The sequence below is a fragment of the Drosophila rhopaloa genome, unplaced genomic scaffold (assembly GCF_018152115.1).
Source record: "Drosophila rhopaloa isolate 14029-0021.01 unplaced genomic scaffold, ASM1815211v1 contig_3, whole genome shotgun sequence".
NCBI classification, from domain to species: Eukaryota; Metazoa; Arthropoda; class Insecta; order Diptera; family Drosophilidae; genus Drosophila; species Drosophila rhopaloa.
Window position 1 is genome coordinate 8,578,529 of NW_025335123.1, and position 15,236 is coordinate 8,593,764.

General features: G+C 49.7%; 3 protein-coding genes across 3 annotated transcripts; 1 reads left to right on the top strand and 2 right to left on the bottom strand.

The window, feature by feature from the left end:
* Positions 1-762: 762 nt before the first annotated feature.
* LOC108046389 lies at positions 763-3,249 on the bottom strand. The gene is made up of 3 exons (XM_017126039.2): positions 2,425-3,249; positions 1,291-2,373; positions 763-888 (listed from the first exon to the last, which is right to left on the bottom strand). The coding sequence occupies exons 1-3, from the start codon at positions 3,247-3,249 to the stop codon at positions 763-765; spliced, it is 2,034 nt and encodes a 677-aa protein (XP_016981528.2).
* A 508-nt stretch (positions 3,250-3,757) lies between these two features.
* LOC108046427 (defective chorion-1 protein, FC125 isoform) lies at positions 3,758-10,181 on the bottom strand. Its single transcript, XM_017126085.2, has 5 exons — positions 9,951-10,181; positions 7,222-9,619; positions 6,821-7,164; positions 6,503-6,630; positions 3,758-4,486 (listed from the first exon to the last, which is right to left on the bottom strand). The coding sequence occupies exons 1-5, from the start codon at positions 10,122-10,124 to the stop codon at positions 3,817-3,819; spliced, it is 3,714 nt and encodes a 1,237-aa protein (XP_016981574.2). The 5' UTR covers positions 10,125-10,181; the 3' UTR covers positions 3,758-3,816.
* A 2,459-nt stretch (positions 10,182-12,640) lies between these two features.
* On the top strand, positions 12,641-14,970 carry LOC108046388. The gene is made up of 2 exons (XM_017126038.2): positions 12,641-13,495; positions 13,945-14,970. Exons 1-2 carry the CDS (start codon positions 12,641-12,643, stop codon positions 14,968-14,970), a joined length of 1,881 nt encoding a protein of 626 aa, XP_016981527.2.
* The last annotated feature ends 266 nt before the right edge of the window (positions 14,971-15,236 follow it).

The window sequence follows — 15,236 nt, forward strand, 5'->3', positions numbered from 1 at the left end:
GTTTAGTTAAAATCACATCATAAAAACCATATAGTCTTCTAATAAACGGATAATGCATAAAACTATGCACTTACTCACCTTGGAATTATTTTATAGTTATCAATTAGTTTGATATTTATTTTTAATACTTTGTAAAAATATCCTGATATTCATTTTAATTTATAATTTTTTTTAATTCAAGCTTAAAATTGCAGACAATCTATGATTAATTACCACATCACATTTATGACAAATATAAATATTTATTTGGTATATATGTACATATTAATTTTTGACAGTGTAAAAAGCCATAGCCGAGTAACGTTGTGCCCATTACAGACAGTTTTTGTGGCGAGAAATTTCAAAAAGCTCAAATGTGCGAGGCGATAAGCAAAGCAGCAAGAGATTGGCAAGAATGGGTGTGTGGGTGGGTTGGTGAGGGGTCTGCAATGGGCCAGGGGCAGGGGCAGGGGTAAGGGGTAAGGGGTTCAGGGGGCAATGGCAGCACTTACATGTAACCAGTCGATGGCGACAACGGCAGCCGCAAATGTTGCAAGGATTGCCGGCAAGAAGCACACACAAAATTGATGTCTATGTGTGCGGTGGATGGTTTTGGGTGAGTGAGGAGGGGGAAGAGGGATGGGTGGGGGAGGACTGTGGACCGCTGAAGGATAACTATTCAACGGGGGAGGGGCAGGGGGTGGCTGATCGGTGGGGGCTGATTCGCCAGCGCAAGTTTTGGTTTTCAAAATTTATCGCTTTTAGATAAAACGTTTTGCGTTTTTACGATACGAGCAGCGAACACTTTGGCCAACTATCCTGGAGGCCATCCTCCTCGCAGCTGGAGGGGATGTCCTTTGTTGTGGATGGGGAGGGTGGTGGTGGAAGTGGAAGTGACTCCCGCCGTTTCTGTGGATTATGAAGTAATTTAATTAAAACGCCTGGCCCGCAAATAAATCCGGCATTATTTATGCCGCCTCGCAGGAGAAACGTGACATCTCCGGACCGGGTTATTAGTATTATTTCCTCAGATTGTTCGAAAAAAACCTTAAGTTTTAAGGAATTTATTTAAGTCACTTTACACAAGACAATAGGGAAATGTTAACATTTTATTTTTCTAATTCTTTAATTTAAGTGTTAATGGTTTTAACATAAAAACTTTTGGTAGCGACCCACATTGTAATAAACTTAAATTTCTCAAATAAAATGAGAACCAAAAATAAGGTCAAATCCTGAAGAGCAGTGCGAATAATAATGTTATACCTTTACCAAATTGGGTATTCATTTTCTATTCATAGCCATTTTGGTTACCCTTTTGCCAAGTTTTATCCTGGGCAGCAGCACCTCCACGACGAAGACCACCACCGCCCCCAGATTGGCCCAGAGGATGAGCCAAAAGAGGGCGGCCAGTTCCCGCATGGAGAGCACATTCTGGCGCACGGGCGCCACCTGCTGCTCCTCCGCCTCCGAAAGCCGGGGATCGCCATCGATCCCGTCCAGGGTGCTGTACGAAGTGGAGGCGATCCTGGTCACACTCTCGTCCGCCTCATCCACGGCACTCACATACTGCCGCGTCCAGTGCTCCAGGAATCCATGGGAGTGGGCGTGCTGGATCTGCTTGTCCAGCACACCCACCAGATGCGAGTGGCGCCGCACATAGAAGGCCAGCTGCTGGGTGTAGATGCGTTCCCGCACCAGGTGCAGCCTCCTGCTCATCGGATGCACCTTCCTGAAGTAACCGAAGTACTCGTATGGCGTCAGGATGGCCACACGCTCCGAGGAGCCACTTCGCCGGGCCAAAGCTGGGAAGGATTGCAGCTCGCTGCCCTCCAGGTGCACCAGTTGCTCGGGCCGCAGCTCGGGCAGACTGGCCAGGATCCTGGCCTCGTTCACCTCCGCCAGCTGAATGGTGAACCGCTGGGCCAGCACCTCGGTGATGGCTTGTGGCGGATTCCTTTGGGTGTCCTGCCGCAGCAGCTGGTACATCCCCGACTGGTAGCCACTCCTCAGGACCAAGGTGCCGAACAGCCAGGTGAGCAGCACCAGGCGACCAAAGAACCCGCCCGGCAGGCATCGATCCTCCAGATTGCCACCCATTGTCAGCACCAACAGCTCGTAGTAGGGATTCCTTGGCAACTGATGGCCACGCCACCATCGCTTCACCATCACCAGGAGCAGGCAGGCCAGGATTAGGACCAGGCCAATGGCTCGCCACAGGAGCGGACTGAAGGGAAAGGCCAGCTTCTCGTACGCGGAGTAGGCACTCTGCAGATTGGTCACCAACATGATGTGGCTCATGAAGTAATAGGTGGACTGTGAGTAGGGAATCTCGTTTCCAGCACTTGGCTTGAAATGGAAGCCACCCAGGGAAAACTCCGCATGGTGGCCAAAGATCTGAATGAACCAGTAAACATCATAAAGCTGGATATAAGATGAAAGACCCACCTCGTCGAATATCCTGCCCGACTCATCGAATGTGGCCAGCACCTCCTCCTTGTTCATCCAGTAGAGACCCACGCTGAAGTTCAGATTGTGGGCCATGAACTGGAGCAGAGCACCCTCGATGCCCACGAAGGATCCGCTGCCGTCGCGACGCAGGACCAGGTATGGCATGTCCTCCCAGGTGGCGCAGGTCAACAGACAGCCATAGAAATTGCCCAGCTTGGCGGGGAAATACTCCTGGCTAGCCCATTGTCCCGAGGACAGTTGGTAGCGATTCACCACTTGGGCCGAGATCACCTGACAGCCGTGTGTGGCACTGAATGGGAAGTAGCTGACCATGAGGAGTTGCTCACCCGGCGGACGCAGTACCACGCCCACATTCAGCACACTGAGACGCCAGAGGAGTCGAAGGACCAGCTGAATCTCCTCGCCGTACGCATCCGTGGGCAGGGACATGTATATCAGGGTGTACGACAGGTCCTGGGTGGCTCGGATGTGTTCGTAAATCGCCGAGAGGGCCGGAAGATCGTCCACCAGAGCCAGGACAGCATGCACATATGGCTGGAACTCCATGGACTGCTGGCGGAAGAGCCTCCTCGCCTGCGTAATGGATGGCAGAGTCACCAGCAACTGGGTGAGCAGCTCCTCCAAGTGGCCACCAGTCGACCGGGAACTGGCGTGGGTGTAAATGTGCCACGTCTTTAGACGTCCCATTTCCGAGTTAACCATCACTTGGACCAGAGCATCCACCAATTCCAAATCCGATCCGGATGCCATTGTGTTGGCCACCAAGGAGCAGCAAAGAAGTAAATGTAAAATGTACTTCATAGTTAAAGAGTTGCCAAAGGAATGTGGAAATGAAAGTACTTTGCTCGTAGGTTTTCAGATCCCTGGGGAAATCTTGGGAATGGCCTTGGCCAATCGCGTTAATCATATCACATTAATGGGGATTCCCCTGAGTGAATGGGTAGGCCATTACTGATTAATATAATAATTAGCTTATAGGCATCTCATGTGCTGTTAACAACTGGTAACATTGGTAGTTAGGTAATATAAAAGCTTATAATAGAATATATTACAAAACTTTCTATTAAAGGTTCCTTTGTTCATCCTAAGACAATTGCAATTTAAAATTTTATAATAATTTTCTATTCATAAGTAAAAGTCTGAAATAAAACTCTTTTTACTCTCACAAGTGAATAAAAATCAGATAAAAAATCCAGAAAATCGAAAAACAAATAAAACCTTGTTTTGCCCACTAAGTGTATAAAATTCAGGAAAATTGGAAAACATGAAGTTCAGAATTCCAGTAGTCGAAGTATCAAAAACGATTATGTTAATTTTTCGCATAATTATTATTTAATAATTATTTTTATTGACATTATTATTAAAAGTCTAATCATCAACATCATCGTCATCGAAGTTGAAGTAGTCGATGTCGTTGTCATCCCGTTCTTTTCTGCTGCTGCTGTCCTTGGGCTCACTGCTCTCCTGGGGCTCCTCAATGTCCCGGTCATCCGCCTCATCCGGCTCGGGTTCGGGCTCCTTCTCCAGAGGATCGTTGGCATCGTCCTCGAAAAGGCTACGCTCGGCGGCACCCAGTTCGAAGACAGGCTCATCCGGCTCAACCTCTTCCCTGGACTTCGCCGTTGGTTCGGATATCTTGCCCAAAACAGGAGGCTCCACCTCCACCCGGGTGAGATTGGTGTGGTGATTCAGCATGCCCTTGTAGAGATGGGGAAACCTGCGCTGGAAATCCATTTTGATCCGTAGCAGCCTGTCCAACATGCCGGGCGTTAGGATGCCGAGCTGTGACCCCTGACCCATGATGTGCGTATCCCGGCGCCGACGACCGTCCTTCAGATAGGCATCATAGCTGCCTCCGCCGGTGTAGAGGGCATGGTGCGGATCGTAGGCCTTCTGGTTCCAGGGATCATCGGGTCTGGCCACCGGCAGCAGGCCCATGAACGGATGCAACAGTCCCTCGTCGAAGGTGAAAATGGAGCCCACTTGGGGGTCATGTGATGGGGGTGCGCTTTCGGATTCGGATGGTGCTGATGATGGACTGGCGATATGGACGATGGACGATGCATATGCGAATGAGAGATGGACATGAAGGGTTTACGGTTGATTAGTGGACATGCTACTAGAATATTTATCCTATGATTGTGGTTAGTTTTAGGTCATGGTTAGTGGGTTGCATGGATTAGGGTCTTATGCCTTAGATGGGATGGAACTTCTGATGGTGGTGGCAGTGGGTTTGTGTTGTCTTCTGCGCAACCGCTTTCGCTTGGTGAGTTTGATGGGTTTGATGGATTTCGGGGCTTTCGAGAGGGTGTTGCTCTGTGATCGCACAAAGCCGGACTTTTTCTCTTTCTCGATTTGCAGTCGCAGCAGATCCTTGAGCACGTCCACCAGACTATCTAGCTTAGTGCTGCTCACGCTGGCCTGTGTGATGTCCTGCCGGCTGACCTTTTTGACCTTTTTGACCAGGAACGCGGCCTTCTTGGGTCGCTCTGGCTTTCCCACTTGGCGAGCTGATCGCACCCAGCCCTCGTCACTGTCCTTCGGGATTTTCGGGCTGGGAGTCCTGCTCGCCGTGCTCCTCCTGCTCACAAACTTCCCCCTCATCGCATAGGTAGTGGGTGTGGTGGGGGCATCACTAGAATCACTGCCACTATCGTTCAGAGCCGCATTGAGCAGCTGCGCCTGCTGCTTCACACTCAAGGCTCTTTTGGTCTTGACCTCCGTATCGGAGCTGGGCTCATCCGCCTGGAACTCCGGATAGGGCGAGTACTCCTGGCTGCCGGTGCCGTCATAGTTGAGGGTCTTCGGCATCTCCAGATTCTGATCTTGGATGAACTGACGTTCATGGTTTTTGGTCAGGAAATCCGTATCATAGCCCCGATTGGCCAGAATGCGCTGCCAATTCCGATCGTCTTCGTAGTCCAGTTTATTGGGGGATTCATTTTGGTCAGCCACACTGGCCTTGGCTTGGGCCACAAAGGTTTTGATTACAGGTCTTGGGGAGTGATAACCACTTGGGATTGGAGTCTCTGTGGTCGTGGTGGAGATGCCCGTGCTCTCGACGTCCTCGTCCTCTGCCTCCTCCTCCTCCTGCTCCACTGTGGTTTGCTCCTCCGCCTTCTCTGGCTTTTGTACCTTCTCCGCCTTGGATTGCACCTCCGCCTTGGATTGCTCCTCTGCCTTGGATTGCTCCTCCACCTTGGATTGCTCCTCCACCTTGGATTGCCCCTCCACCTTGGGTGCTTTTCCTTCTGTAACTGACTCTTCTTTTCCTACTTTGTCTGATATCATATTGTTCCATCGGTCGTTCAGCTTGAGGATCTCCCCTTTTAGCTGATCCACAACAATGTGTAGCTGATGGATCTCCTCCTCCTGCTTGGATATCGACTTGGTCACATGGGAACTCTCAGCCGTCGAGTCCTGTTGCATTTCGTTGTCCTCATCTCTGGGGCTTTCTGTGGCCTCTGCGGCAGTACTTTCTGTTGTGGTTGGTGTCTCTGAAGTGGAGTCACTGCCTCCTGGAATTGTCATTTCAATGGTGGTTGTCGATGGAGCTGCCGTGGAAGTGGTTAGGCGCACGAAGTCCTGGTGATTATACTGGTGCTGGGCGGTGGGATCATGCTGCACTTGCTCCTCCTCCATGGGCTCTTGTTGAGTGCCCTCGTCATACTGGTCTCCCCCGATTTCCAGGGGTTCCATACTGGCCCTCTCCAGAGCTTCCCGAATGGAGGCCGCATTGTAGCGCATCAGGGCCTCGGCGGGATCCTCATCGGGACTCAGGGTGATCTCTTTCAGACCCAGCTTGTATTCCCGGCGAAGTTCGTTGAGGGAACCCTCGTCGATGGTCTCCAGGGTGCCGTACTCGGCACTGCGTCTGCTCCGACGAGCAGAGGCCCGGCACTGGCAGGACTCTGAACCCAATCCTCTCCTGGCTGCACCCGATCCTCTGCCGCACTGACAACTCCTGCCACACAGACAGTCCAACCTGCCGCATCCGCAACCCTTGGACCCCTCACTTATTTTCCCCCGGCCCAACCTGTGGAAAGTGGCTAACCTTTTGTGGACTCGATGCTGCTGCAGTTGCTCCGGAGGAGCTGCTCCAGTCGTCGTCGCTGGAGGAGCAGAGCTGCTCTGCTGCCTCGCCACTCCGCCGACTTCTCCTGGTTGCTTGGGATTTATTGTCTGAAATGCGTCGCCTGTTTAATGCCATGAGAAGAAGGCGAATGAATCGTATGAAATGGATCAAATGCAGGCAACTTTCTACGTGTTCCAGTGTGAATGTGGTGTGTGCTGTGTGCTGTGTGGTGCTCAATGTGGTGTGGTCTCAGTGGTACCCAGTGGCTCTGGTGGTTCTACATAGCTCACAACTTACCCGGCCCATCGTCTGGTCCTCGCGCAGCATCTCGTCCACCTCATCGTTGCCGAGTGCCGTCCGATATCCCTGACTTTGGTAGGAGTTGACGGGGCGTGCGACTCCATAGGCATTCGATCCGTGGCCACCGCCGCCGTAACTAGTTCCGTAACTGCCGCCGTAACTTGGGGCAGGAGCGTAACTTGGGGCAGGGCCGTAACTTGGGGCAGGGCCGTAACTTGGAGCTGGGCCATAACTTGGGGCAGCCGGACGCTGGGGAGGTGCCTGGTAGTAATAGTTGATCACCGCGTGCGAATGCGATTTGGACTTCTTTCGCTTGTTTCCGCCGAGTCCCAAGGAATCCACTGTGGGGGAGTTAGATGGCACTGAGTCAGGATTGCGGAACACACCAAAGAGATTACCTTTGTGCCGGGCGGTTCCTTCGTTCTCCGGCATCTGGGGACTCGCCTCGCCGAGTATTGCCTCATGCTGGATCGCCTCGGACTTCTCGTTGGCCCACCTTAGGGCTGCCCGATCCTCATCCTCCCATCGTGGCTGCTGTTGCTGCATCATCATGCGATTCTGTTGGGCCATCTGTTGGGCCTGATGGATTTGTTTGATCATCAGTGGATCCGCCATCATCTGTCTCGGCTGCTGCTGCATCATCATGGCATTCTGCTGGGCTATCAGCTGTTCCTGCCGCATACTGGTCTGATCCTCTGCCAACTGCCTTTGCTGCATCTGCTGAACCTTCTGTGCATCCTCCGACCACTGTCTTTGCTGCATCATTATGGGATTTTGTGGGATCATTTGCCGCTGCTGCATCTGCTGCATCTGCTGCATCATTTGTGGATCCCCGGCCATTTGTCGCTGCTGCTGCATCTGCTGGACTTGCTGCTGTTGCTGTTGGATCTTGGCCTGCTCCTCTAACCACTGTCTTTGCTGCATCGTTTGTGGATTCTCCGCCATCTGCCTCTGCTGCATCATCATGGGATTCTCCCGGGCCATCTGGTGAGCCATCTTGGCCTGCTCAGCGGACATCTCTTGCTGTTGCATCATTTGTGGATTATCGGCCATTTGTCGCTGCTGCATCTGTTGCATCATTTGTGGATCCTCGGCCATTTGTCGCTGCTGCATCTGTTGCATCATTTGTGGATTCTCGGCCATTTGTGGCTGCTGCATCTGTTGCATCATTTGTGGATTATCGGCCATTTGTCGCTGCTGCATCTGTTGCATCATTTGTGGATCCACGTCCCTTTGTGGCTGCTGCTTCTCTGGCAATTGTGGATCCGCGACCATTTGTCGTTGCTGCATCTGTTGCATCATTTCTGGATCCACGGCCATTTGTGGCTGCTGCATCTGTTGCATCATTTGTGGATTATCGGCCATTTGTCGCTGCTGCTGCATCTGCTGGACCTGCTGCTGATTCTGTTGGATCTTGGTCTGATCCTCGGACCACAGTTTTTGCTGATTCGGCATAATCCCCGCCTGACCCTCATCTTGTCCAGTTGTCCTGAAGGCCGCGTAAGCCTTATCCTTCTTGCCCTTCTCAGTCTGCTCGCTGGCCATGCGATAGGCGTAGGCCATAATCTGGACGATGTCCTCCTTGGACAGGTTCTGATCCGAATCAATTGTCTGACGCTTAAGCCCGCCTGCCTTCCGGCTGCTCTGACCCGTAATCCTGGTCTTGCGCTGCGCCTCCTTGGTGACCAATCGCCGGACGTAGTCGTCGCGGAGGGCCTGCTCGATATCAGCCCGCGTGATCTTGTGGACGGGGGTGCGGCTCAGGGGATAGCTGATCCTGTAGGGGGAGTCGGCCGCCAGCGAGGCACTGGACCTCATCTCCTTGGCCATCAGCTCGATCTTCTGCAGCATTTTCAGTTCGGCGATCACCTGGCGTTCGAAGGCCTTCAGCTTGGCCTCCACGCGAAGGTCCTCCAGTGGCCTTTCCTCCCTCATATCCCTTTGGCCCTGGGTGGTGGGCATTCGGAACCAGAGGAGCGGCACTCGGTCCTGCTCTTGCTCCTGCTCCAGCTTCTCCTGCTCCCTTTCCAGCGCCGACTTGATCTTCAGCTGGGCCATCTCAGCCTGTGGCGAGTAGGCAGTCTCGGGACGCACCCTCACCTCGGAAATGTCGGAGGCCTGGGCATCCGTGCCAACGGGAGCTGCCTGTTGGAGCCCTGGAAGTCCCTGGAAGAGCTGCTTCTGTATTTGGCCGAAGAAATCTGTATTGGGTGGAGGCAAATTAGCAGTTTGAGCCTGACCCAGCAGATTGATGGGATCAAAGTTCGCCGGATTCAGTGAGGTGAAGGCGTTCTGAAGCGATTGACCCAGCATGTCAGCAGGAAAAGGACGAGGAACTCCTCCTGCTGCTGGTGGATCAGCAGCTGGTGCCGGAGGAGCAGGCTGCGCAGGAACAGGAGCAGAAGCAGGAGCAGGAGCTGGAACCGGAGCAGCTGCACCCAGGAGGCTAGGCATCGGCTGAAATTGGGCCAAAAACGAACCGACCTGGGGTCCCAAGTCCATGGTCGGAAGTGCAAAGTTCTGTGGCCAGCTCATCATCTGGCCGAGAGCACTGGCCGGATCATTCTGACGGGCCACTCGCGTCCTGGCCGTGGCATCATCGGCCAGGACGAGCACCACCTTCGAGGCGGCGGCCGAGGGTTGCAGGGTGTCGGGAATGGCGCCCAGGATGGAGTAGGCCGGGAAGAGGCTGCCCCAGCGGAGGAGGCCGCCCAGAGCTGGGAACAGCAAGTAGAAGGCGTCCAGCTGGGGATTGCCAGTGCGGATGGGGCTGATTAGCGGCATCTGGCCCAGGATCTGGAAGGCAAATCATTTCGGGTTTAATACAAGAGTTAGCCATTTTCATTGGGGAATCATTGTGCCTGCCTTAAACGTTTCATTTAATGTTCATGGATAGATATTTAAATTATTTATTTATTCAAATTAACATATTTTATATAAATGTATAAAAAGTTTTGATACATCCATAAATATTTAAAGGGCACTGAGTAATTTTAGTAAAGGGAATGGCCAGATATTTATGTAAAATAATTATTTAATTATAGTTGAACTATCTAGAGAGCTTAGATCACCTCAGTAGCTCATATCCTTAAAACCCTAAGTTGTCACTGGCAGGAATCGAACTCACCTCGTCCCGGTTGGGAATCCTTGTTCTGGTGATCGTGGAAGAGTTGGCCGGTGATCCGCCATCCGGCGCAGGATCTTCGGAGGCGACGTTGGCCTGGCCAGTGTTCTGGCCAGCAACTTGGACGCCGAGGAGCGCCAGGAGCGGCAGGAGCGGTAGCAGGCTGTGCAATCTCATCCTGCGGGAGGGCAAAAGTCTGCTCAAGATTGGTTAACGGAGATCGGTGTTCGCCGGAGCTCGTTGGCCGACTGACTGCTGACTGCCGCCGGTCGGTGGTCCAAATAGTTTTTTTGCCACCGCGTCGGCGGTGCAGAAACGCAGACGTAGTCGAATTCGTGACCCGGAGCCGGGTCCACCACACGCACCGGAGAACGGGGAGCGTTTCCGTGTGTGTGCCCCCAATCGAAATTCGGACCGCAGCAGCCGCCGCAGCTGCAACTGCTGCAAAAAACCTTGCCCAACTATTCTGCTCGCCAGCTTTTTCCACGAAATCAGCGCAAATGATGCATGCTAAACAGTACGAAAAAGAACAGGTCCGCAAATGGGCCAGAAGTTGAATCATTTATTAATGAAACACCGATAAAACATGCTGATAGCATGGGCTATCTGCACATGGCACTTTTGAAAGTGTTTACTTAATTTTTTGAAGTTTTAAAAAATGTTTTTTGCGAGCTAAAAAAAAAAAAAGTTTTTAAAAACCAACTATTCATTTAAGGTCTTTTCTCTTTAGGATTTAACTAATGCAAATGTATTTTTTAAATATGTATTTATTTAGATATTGTATGAGGTTTTAAAAGTGTTATTCTAAAAATCAACATTGTTGAAGCCTTATTACTATAGAATTTTATAAGGCATTTACAGCGACAGTTATTCGACTATTATTTTAAATACCCATCTTTTCTTTTTAAGAAAAAAAAAAAAAGTAAACAAAAAGGTTTCTGTGTCTAAAATCGAATCATAAACTAAATCTTTAGTAATGTGTATGGTAAAATGAATAGAGATAGCAATAGTATATTTGTATCATAATCTTTTGTATCCATAACCCATGGACTTGAACATTTTGGAATACAAAATAACTACAAATACAAATAACAATTAAAAATGCATTCAAATGGGCCGAATCCGCCCCTGATTTTTATAGAGGGCCGTGGTGGGGCTGCCCTTCAAGCGTCGATCCATGAAATTCTTGCGATCGTCTGATGGTTTGTGTGTCACCAGAAGCACCACAATTACCGCCGGCACCACCACCACCACGAGGTTTGCTGAGGTCAGCGGTGGTGCAGCTTGTAGCGACACGAAAAACAAAAGTTTTTGTCATCGCAGCGGGTGGTTTTGCAGAGGTCAGCGAAAAGTGCGAAAAGAAAGAGCCAGCGCATTTCTTCAACTCGGTACAGCGACCTTTGTTGGTTCACATTCAGATTAACCAGACTCTGATCATTATTAAATTACTCACGACCCAAAGCTATCTACATTTAATCACGACTATTGCGGCTGAAATGCGTAAGCAGACCAGTTAAAAAATTGATTCAATAAAAAACCCATAGATTATGTGATTCAAGAAAAGTTAAAAGTAACTAAAGTTCGGTATATATGTACATGGATATCTTTATAAAGTTTGAGTAGTTAAAACATCTGTTACAATTTAAAGAAATTAAAAAGCTATTTAAGAAACACATTTGTTCAAACTAAAGGCTTATTATTCTTATAAAGACAAGTTCACTTAATAATATTTGGTAATATATTCTGCAGATATAAAGACCTTTTGTTTTGTTTTTATTTCAATCCCCTCGAACTCCCCAAAAAATATTTCTGACTCGTCAAAAAGCGCCATGCAAAGGTGTTAAAAAATTGTGATCAGTTATTATGGGTAAATAAATTGCCGAACTAATCAAAATTATCCAAAAATATTTTTTATAACCTACATTCCCAAAAACATTTTACAATTTACTTTTGTTACTTAACCTTTTTATATACAAACTTAAATGTCAAAGCAATAACCAGCGGTAAAAAGATTTGTAATATCATATATTTAATGTTAATTTATTGTGCATTTGCATTTCCAGATGCCGCAGATAGAGCTTTTAGCACGCAATTTGACCCGTCAGTTAAGTGATTTCTGGTTAGATAATTGTAACGAGCTAGTACACGAAAAACAAAACATTTGTCCAAATGGGATGTAGTTTTGTGAAAATTAGTATTATATTAAAAATTATATCATGTGGCTTGAAACACTCAAAAAAAGATCACATTTAATTAGTAGCTTATTGATTAATTTATAAAATTACACTTTCTCAGTTTCTTAATAATTATACATTGGGTATTTTTTTTTATGGCAATCGGCTATAACAATAAACGAATATTTTCCAATTTTGATTTATTTTTGTATATTGCTTTAACAACTTCATATTACTTGCGATTTTATTGATTATATTGTTTTTATTAATTTAAAACTGCATAGGGCAGACTTCCCATTTCCTTTATTATGTTAACCATCTGTTTAAATGTAATCGTAAAATGTAATATATAAATACTAAAATAGTTTCTCTACAATAAACAGTGACAGATCACTGGACAAGGATTCGGGGATGTTTTTTTTAAGTTTTAAGTTTTATTTTAAGTGTGGTGGCCCATCATGCAGTGGTGGTTGGAAAAGGGCAGAACTTCAGTTGGCAAGAAGCCACTGGTGGATCAGGATGTTGCCAAGCGCCGTGCACAATGTGAGCCTGGTTTACGCCCTGGTGTGGACCATCGACAACTACTATGGCACCGCGACGAGCACCCCACTGGCGGTGGTGCAGTTCGCCACCAGTGCGGAGAGTCGGGGACTCCACAACGACCTGATTGACGCCGCCCTGGGCAGGTCCTCGGGCACGGGGAGGATCCAGTTCGTGCTGGAGGATGATCGCGTGGAGAGCGCGGAGGCCACGAAGGAGCTGCCTCCGCCGAGCGGATTGACCGGCAGACCCATGGCCATTTGGTTCCTAGACAGCCTGCGATCATACTTCAGGTTGGAGATGTACCTCAGCCAGCTGGGCAGTCCCTACAAACGGAACGGCTTCTTTGTGGTGGTCTACACCGGAGTGGAGGATCGGCCCATGGAGTCGGTGAAGATCATGTTCCGGCGGCTGCTCAACATGTATGTGCTGAATGTGAACGTGTTCCTGCAGAGGGAGGGAACGGTCCAGCTGTACACCTACTATCCCTATGGACCGCATCGCTGTCAGTCCTCGCTGCCGGTTTACTACACCGCCTTCCAGGATTTGCCGCCGCCGGCGACGGGATACGGACTGACCAAGCCGCTCTTCCCCAGCAAGCTGGCCAACCTGCATGGCTGTCCCCTGGTGGTCGTCACCTTCGACCACCGGCCGTATGTGATCATCGAGGATGATCCCGAGGTGCCGGGCGGCAGGATCATGCGCGGCATCGAGGGCATGATCTTCCGTGCCCTGGCCGAGCGGATGAACTTCACCCTCAAAATGGTGGAGCGACAGGACAAGGACCGCGGCCAGATCCTGCCAGATGGAAATTTCACGGGCATTCTCAAAATGGTATGAAAATATGAATCAAATCATTCTTATTTTTATATCTTCCAAGGTCATTTTCCTTACACTATTTATTTAGTTTTAAAGAAGATTTAAAAATTTTGTATTTCTCTTTAAATTTTTCACTTAATTTTAGAGATGTTCTATTCAATATTAATATTCATTAATATTCATTAATAGTTCGCAAAGAATAAGAAGGGAAATTTTATAAACTGTAAGCTATTTTTGGCTAAAGTGAGAGTAAAACAAAAAAAACGGATTTATAGCCTAAGAAAGTCATAATTTTTGGTTAAACAAAAAAAAGGATTTTTAAAAAAGAAAGTCACGATAAGATTTGTAATATGTTAAGTATATAATTTTATATTGTTCCCCATAATAAGTGCCATCCCCTGTTTACCGGTCGTATACGTAATGCCAACCAATTTAATCAAGCATACGCATGGTAATCCCTTCAGATGGTCGATGGCGAGGCAAATATGACGTTCGTGTGCTTCATGTACAACAAGGCGCGTTCGGATGTGATGCTGCCCAGCATTTCCTACACGAGCTTTCCGATTGTCCTGGTGATTCCGGGCGGTGGATCGATGACGCCCATGCAGCGCCTGACCCGCCCCTTCCGTTACATCATTTGGTCCTGTGTCCTGGCCAGCCTGCTCCTCGGCCTCCTGATCATTGCCCTGCTGCGGATCAGTGCTGTGCCGCGTAGGCTGCGGAACCTGGTGCTGGGCCGGCACAACAATGGTCCGTGCCTGGCCATGTGGAACATCCTGCTGGGCGGCCTGGCGCTTTTCAATCCGCGCAGGAACTTCGCCCGGTACCTCCTGCTCATGTGGCTGCTGCAAACCCTGATCCTTCGGGCCGCCTACACGGGCCAGATGTTCCTCCTGCTGCAGGACGTGGAGGTGCGATCGCCGCTGCAGACGCTCTCCGAGGTGCTGGCCAAGGGCTACGAGTTCCACTTGCTGCCCACCTTGCAGATCGTCTTCCACGACTCGATGCCCAGCACCCATGTCCGGGTGGTCACCACGCAAGAGGCCTCACTGTACCGCCTGCGGGACGAGGAGGATCCGGGCATTGCGGTGCCGGTGCTGCAGCCCACCGCCTACCAGTTCGACTACCGCTCGGGGCCAGGGGCCAGGCACCTGACCACCCTGCCCGAGCCCCTGATGACCGCCCCCCTCACCCTCTACATGCGACCGCACTCCTACCTGAAGCGCCGCATCGACCGCCTGCTCATCGCCATGATGTCCTCGGGCATTGTCTACCGATACCGCCGCATGTACCTGGACCGCATCGAACGGCTGGCCAAGGTAAGGAACATGGAACCGAGTCCACTGACCATCTGGCGACTCGGCGGCGTCTTTGTCTGCTGTGCCGCCCTCCAGCTGCTGGCCACCCTCGTCTTTGGCCTGGAGCTTTTTTCCAGGAGGCATCCGCGGTTACGCAGCACTCTGAATGCCATCAATCGGTACACGGCATAGGCTCCCTAACAATTATAGCAGGATTGCTACCTATTAGTATGTATAAGTTACTGTATTCCTTCGTTGTTGTTGTAAAGCTTACTCTCGCTGGGCTCTCTCTCTCTCTCTCTCTTGCTCTCATCGCTCTCAAACTCTATCAGAGAGTTGGGGGTTGGTGTGGGTTGTGAGCGGAGAGCGAGATCAGTTGATAGCCAGCAGTGATTGTGACCAGGACTTAAAACTAAATAAAAGCTATAAATTATATTATATGTATCCATTAAACGGTG

Bases quoted from the DNA above. Each gene is read 5' to 3' on its own strand.
- LOC108046389 (XM_017126039.2), bottom strand. From the start codon at position 3,249: ATGAAGTACATTTTACATTTACTTCTTTGCTGCTCCTTGGTGGCCAAC. The intron at 2,374-2,424 runs GTGGGTCTTTCA...TGGTTCATTCAG, and splicing joins CGGGCAGGATATTCGACGAG to ATCTTTGGCCACCATGCGGA. The intron at 889-1,290 runs GTAACCAAAATG...CATAATCCACAG, and splicing joins GGATAAAACTTGGCAAAAGG to AAACGGCGGGAGTCACTTCC.
- LOC108046427 (XM_017126085.2), bottom strand. From the start codon at position 10,124: ATGAGATTGCACAGCCTGCTACCGCTCCTGCCGCTCCTGGCGCTCCTC. The intron at 9,620-9,950 runs GTGAGTTCGATT...TTTGCCTTCCAG, and splicing joins GGATTCCCAACCGGGACGAG to ATCCTGGGCCAGATGCCGCT. The intron at 6,631-6,820 runs GTAAGTTGTGAG...GACGCATTTCAG, and splicing joins AGGACCAGACGATGGGCCGG to ACAATAAATCCCAAGCAACC.
- LOC108046388 (XM_017126038.2), top strand. From the start codon at position 12,641: ATGTTGCCAAGCGCCGTGCACAATGTGAGCCTGGTTTACGCCCTGGTG. The intron at 13,496-13,944 runs GTATGAAAATAT...TAATCCCTTCAG, and splicing joins TCACGGGCATTCTCAAAATG to ATGGTCGATGGCGAGGCAAA.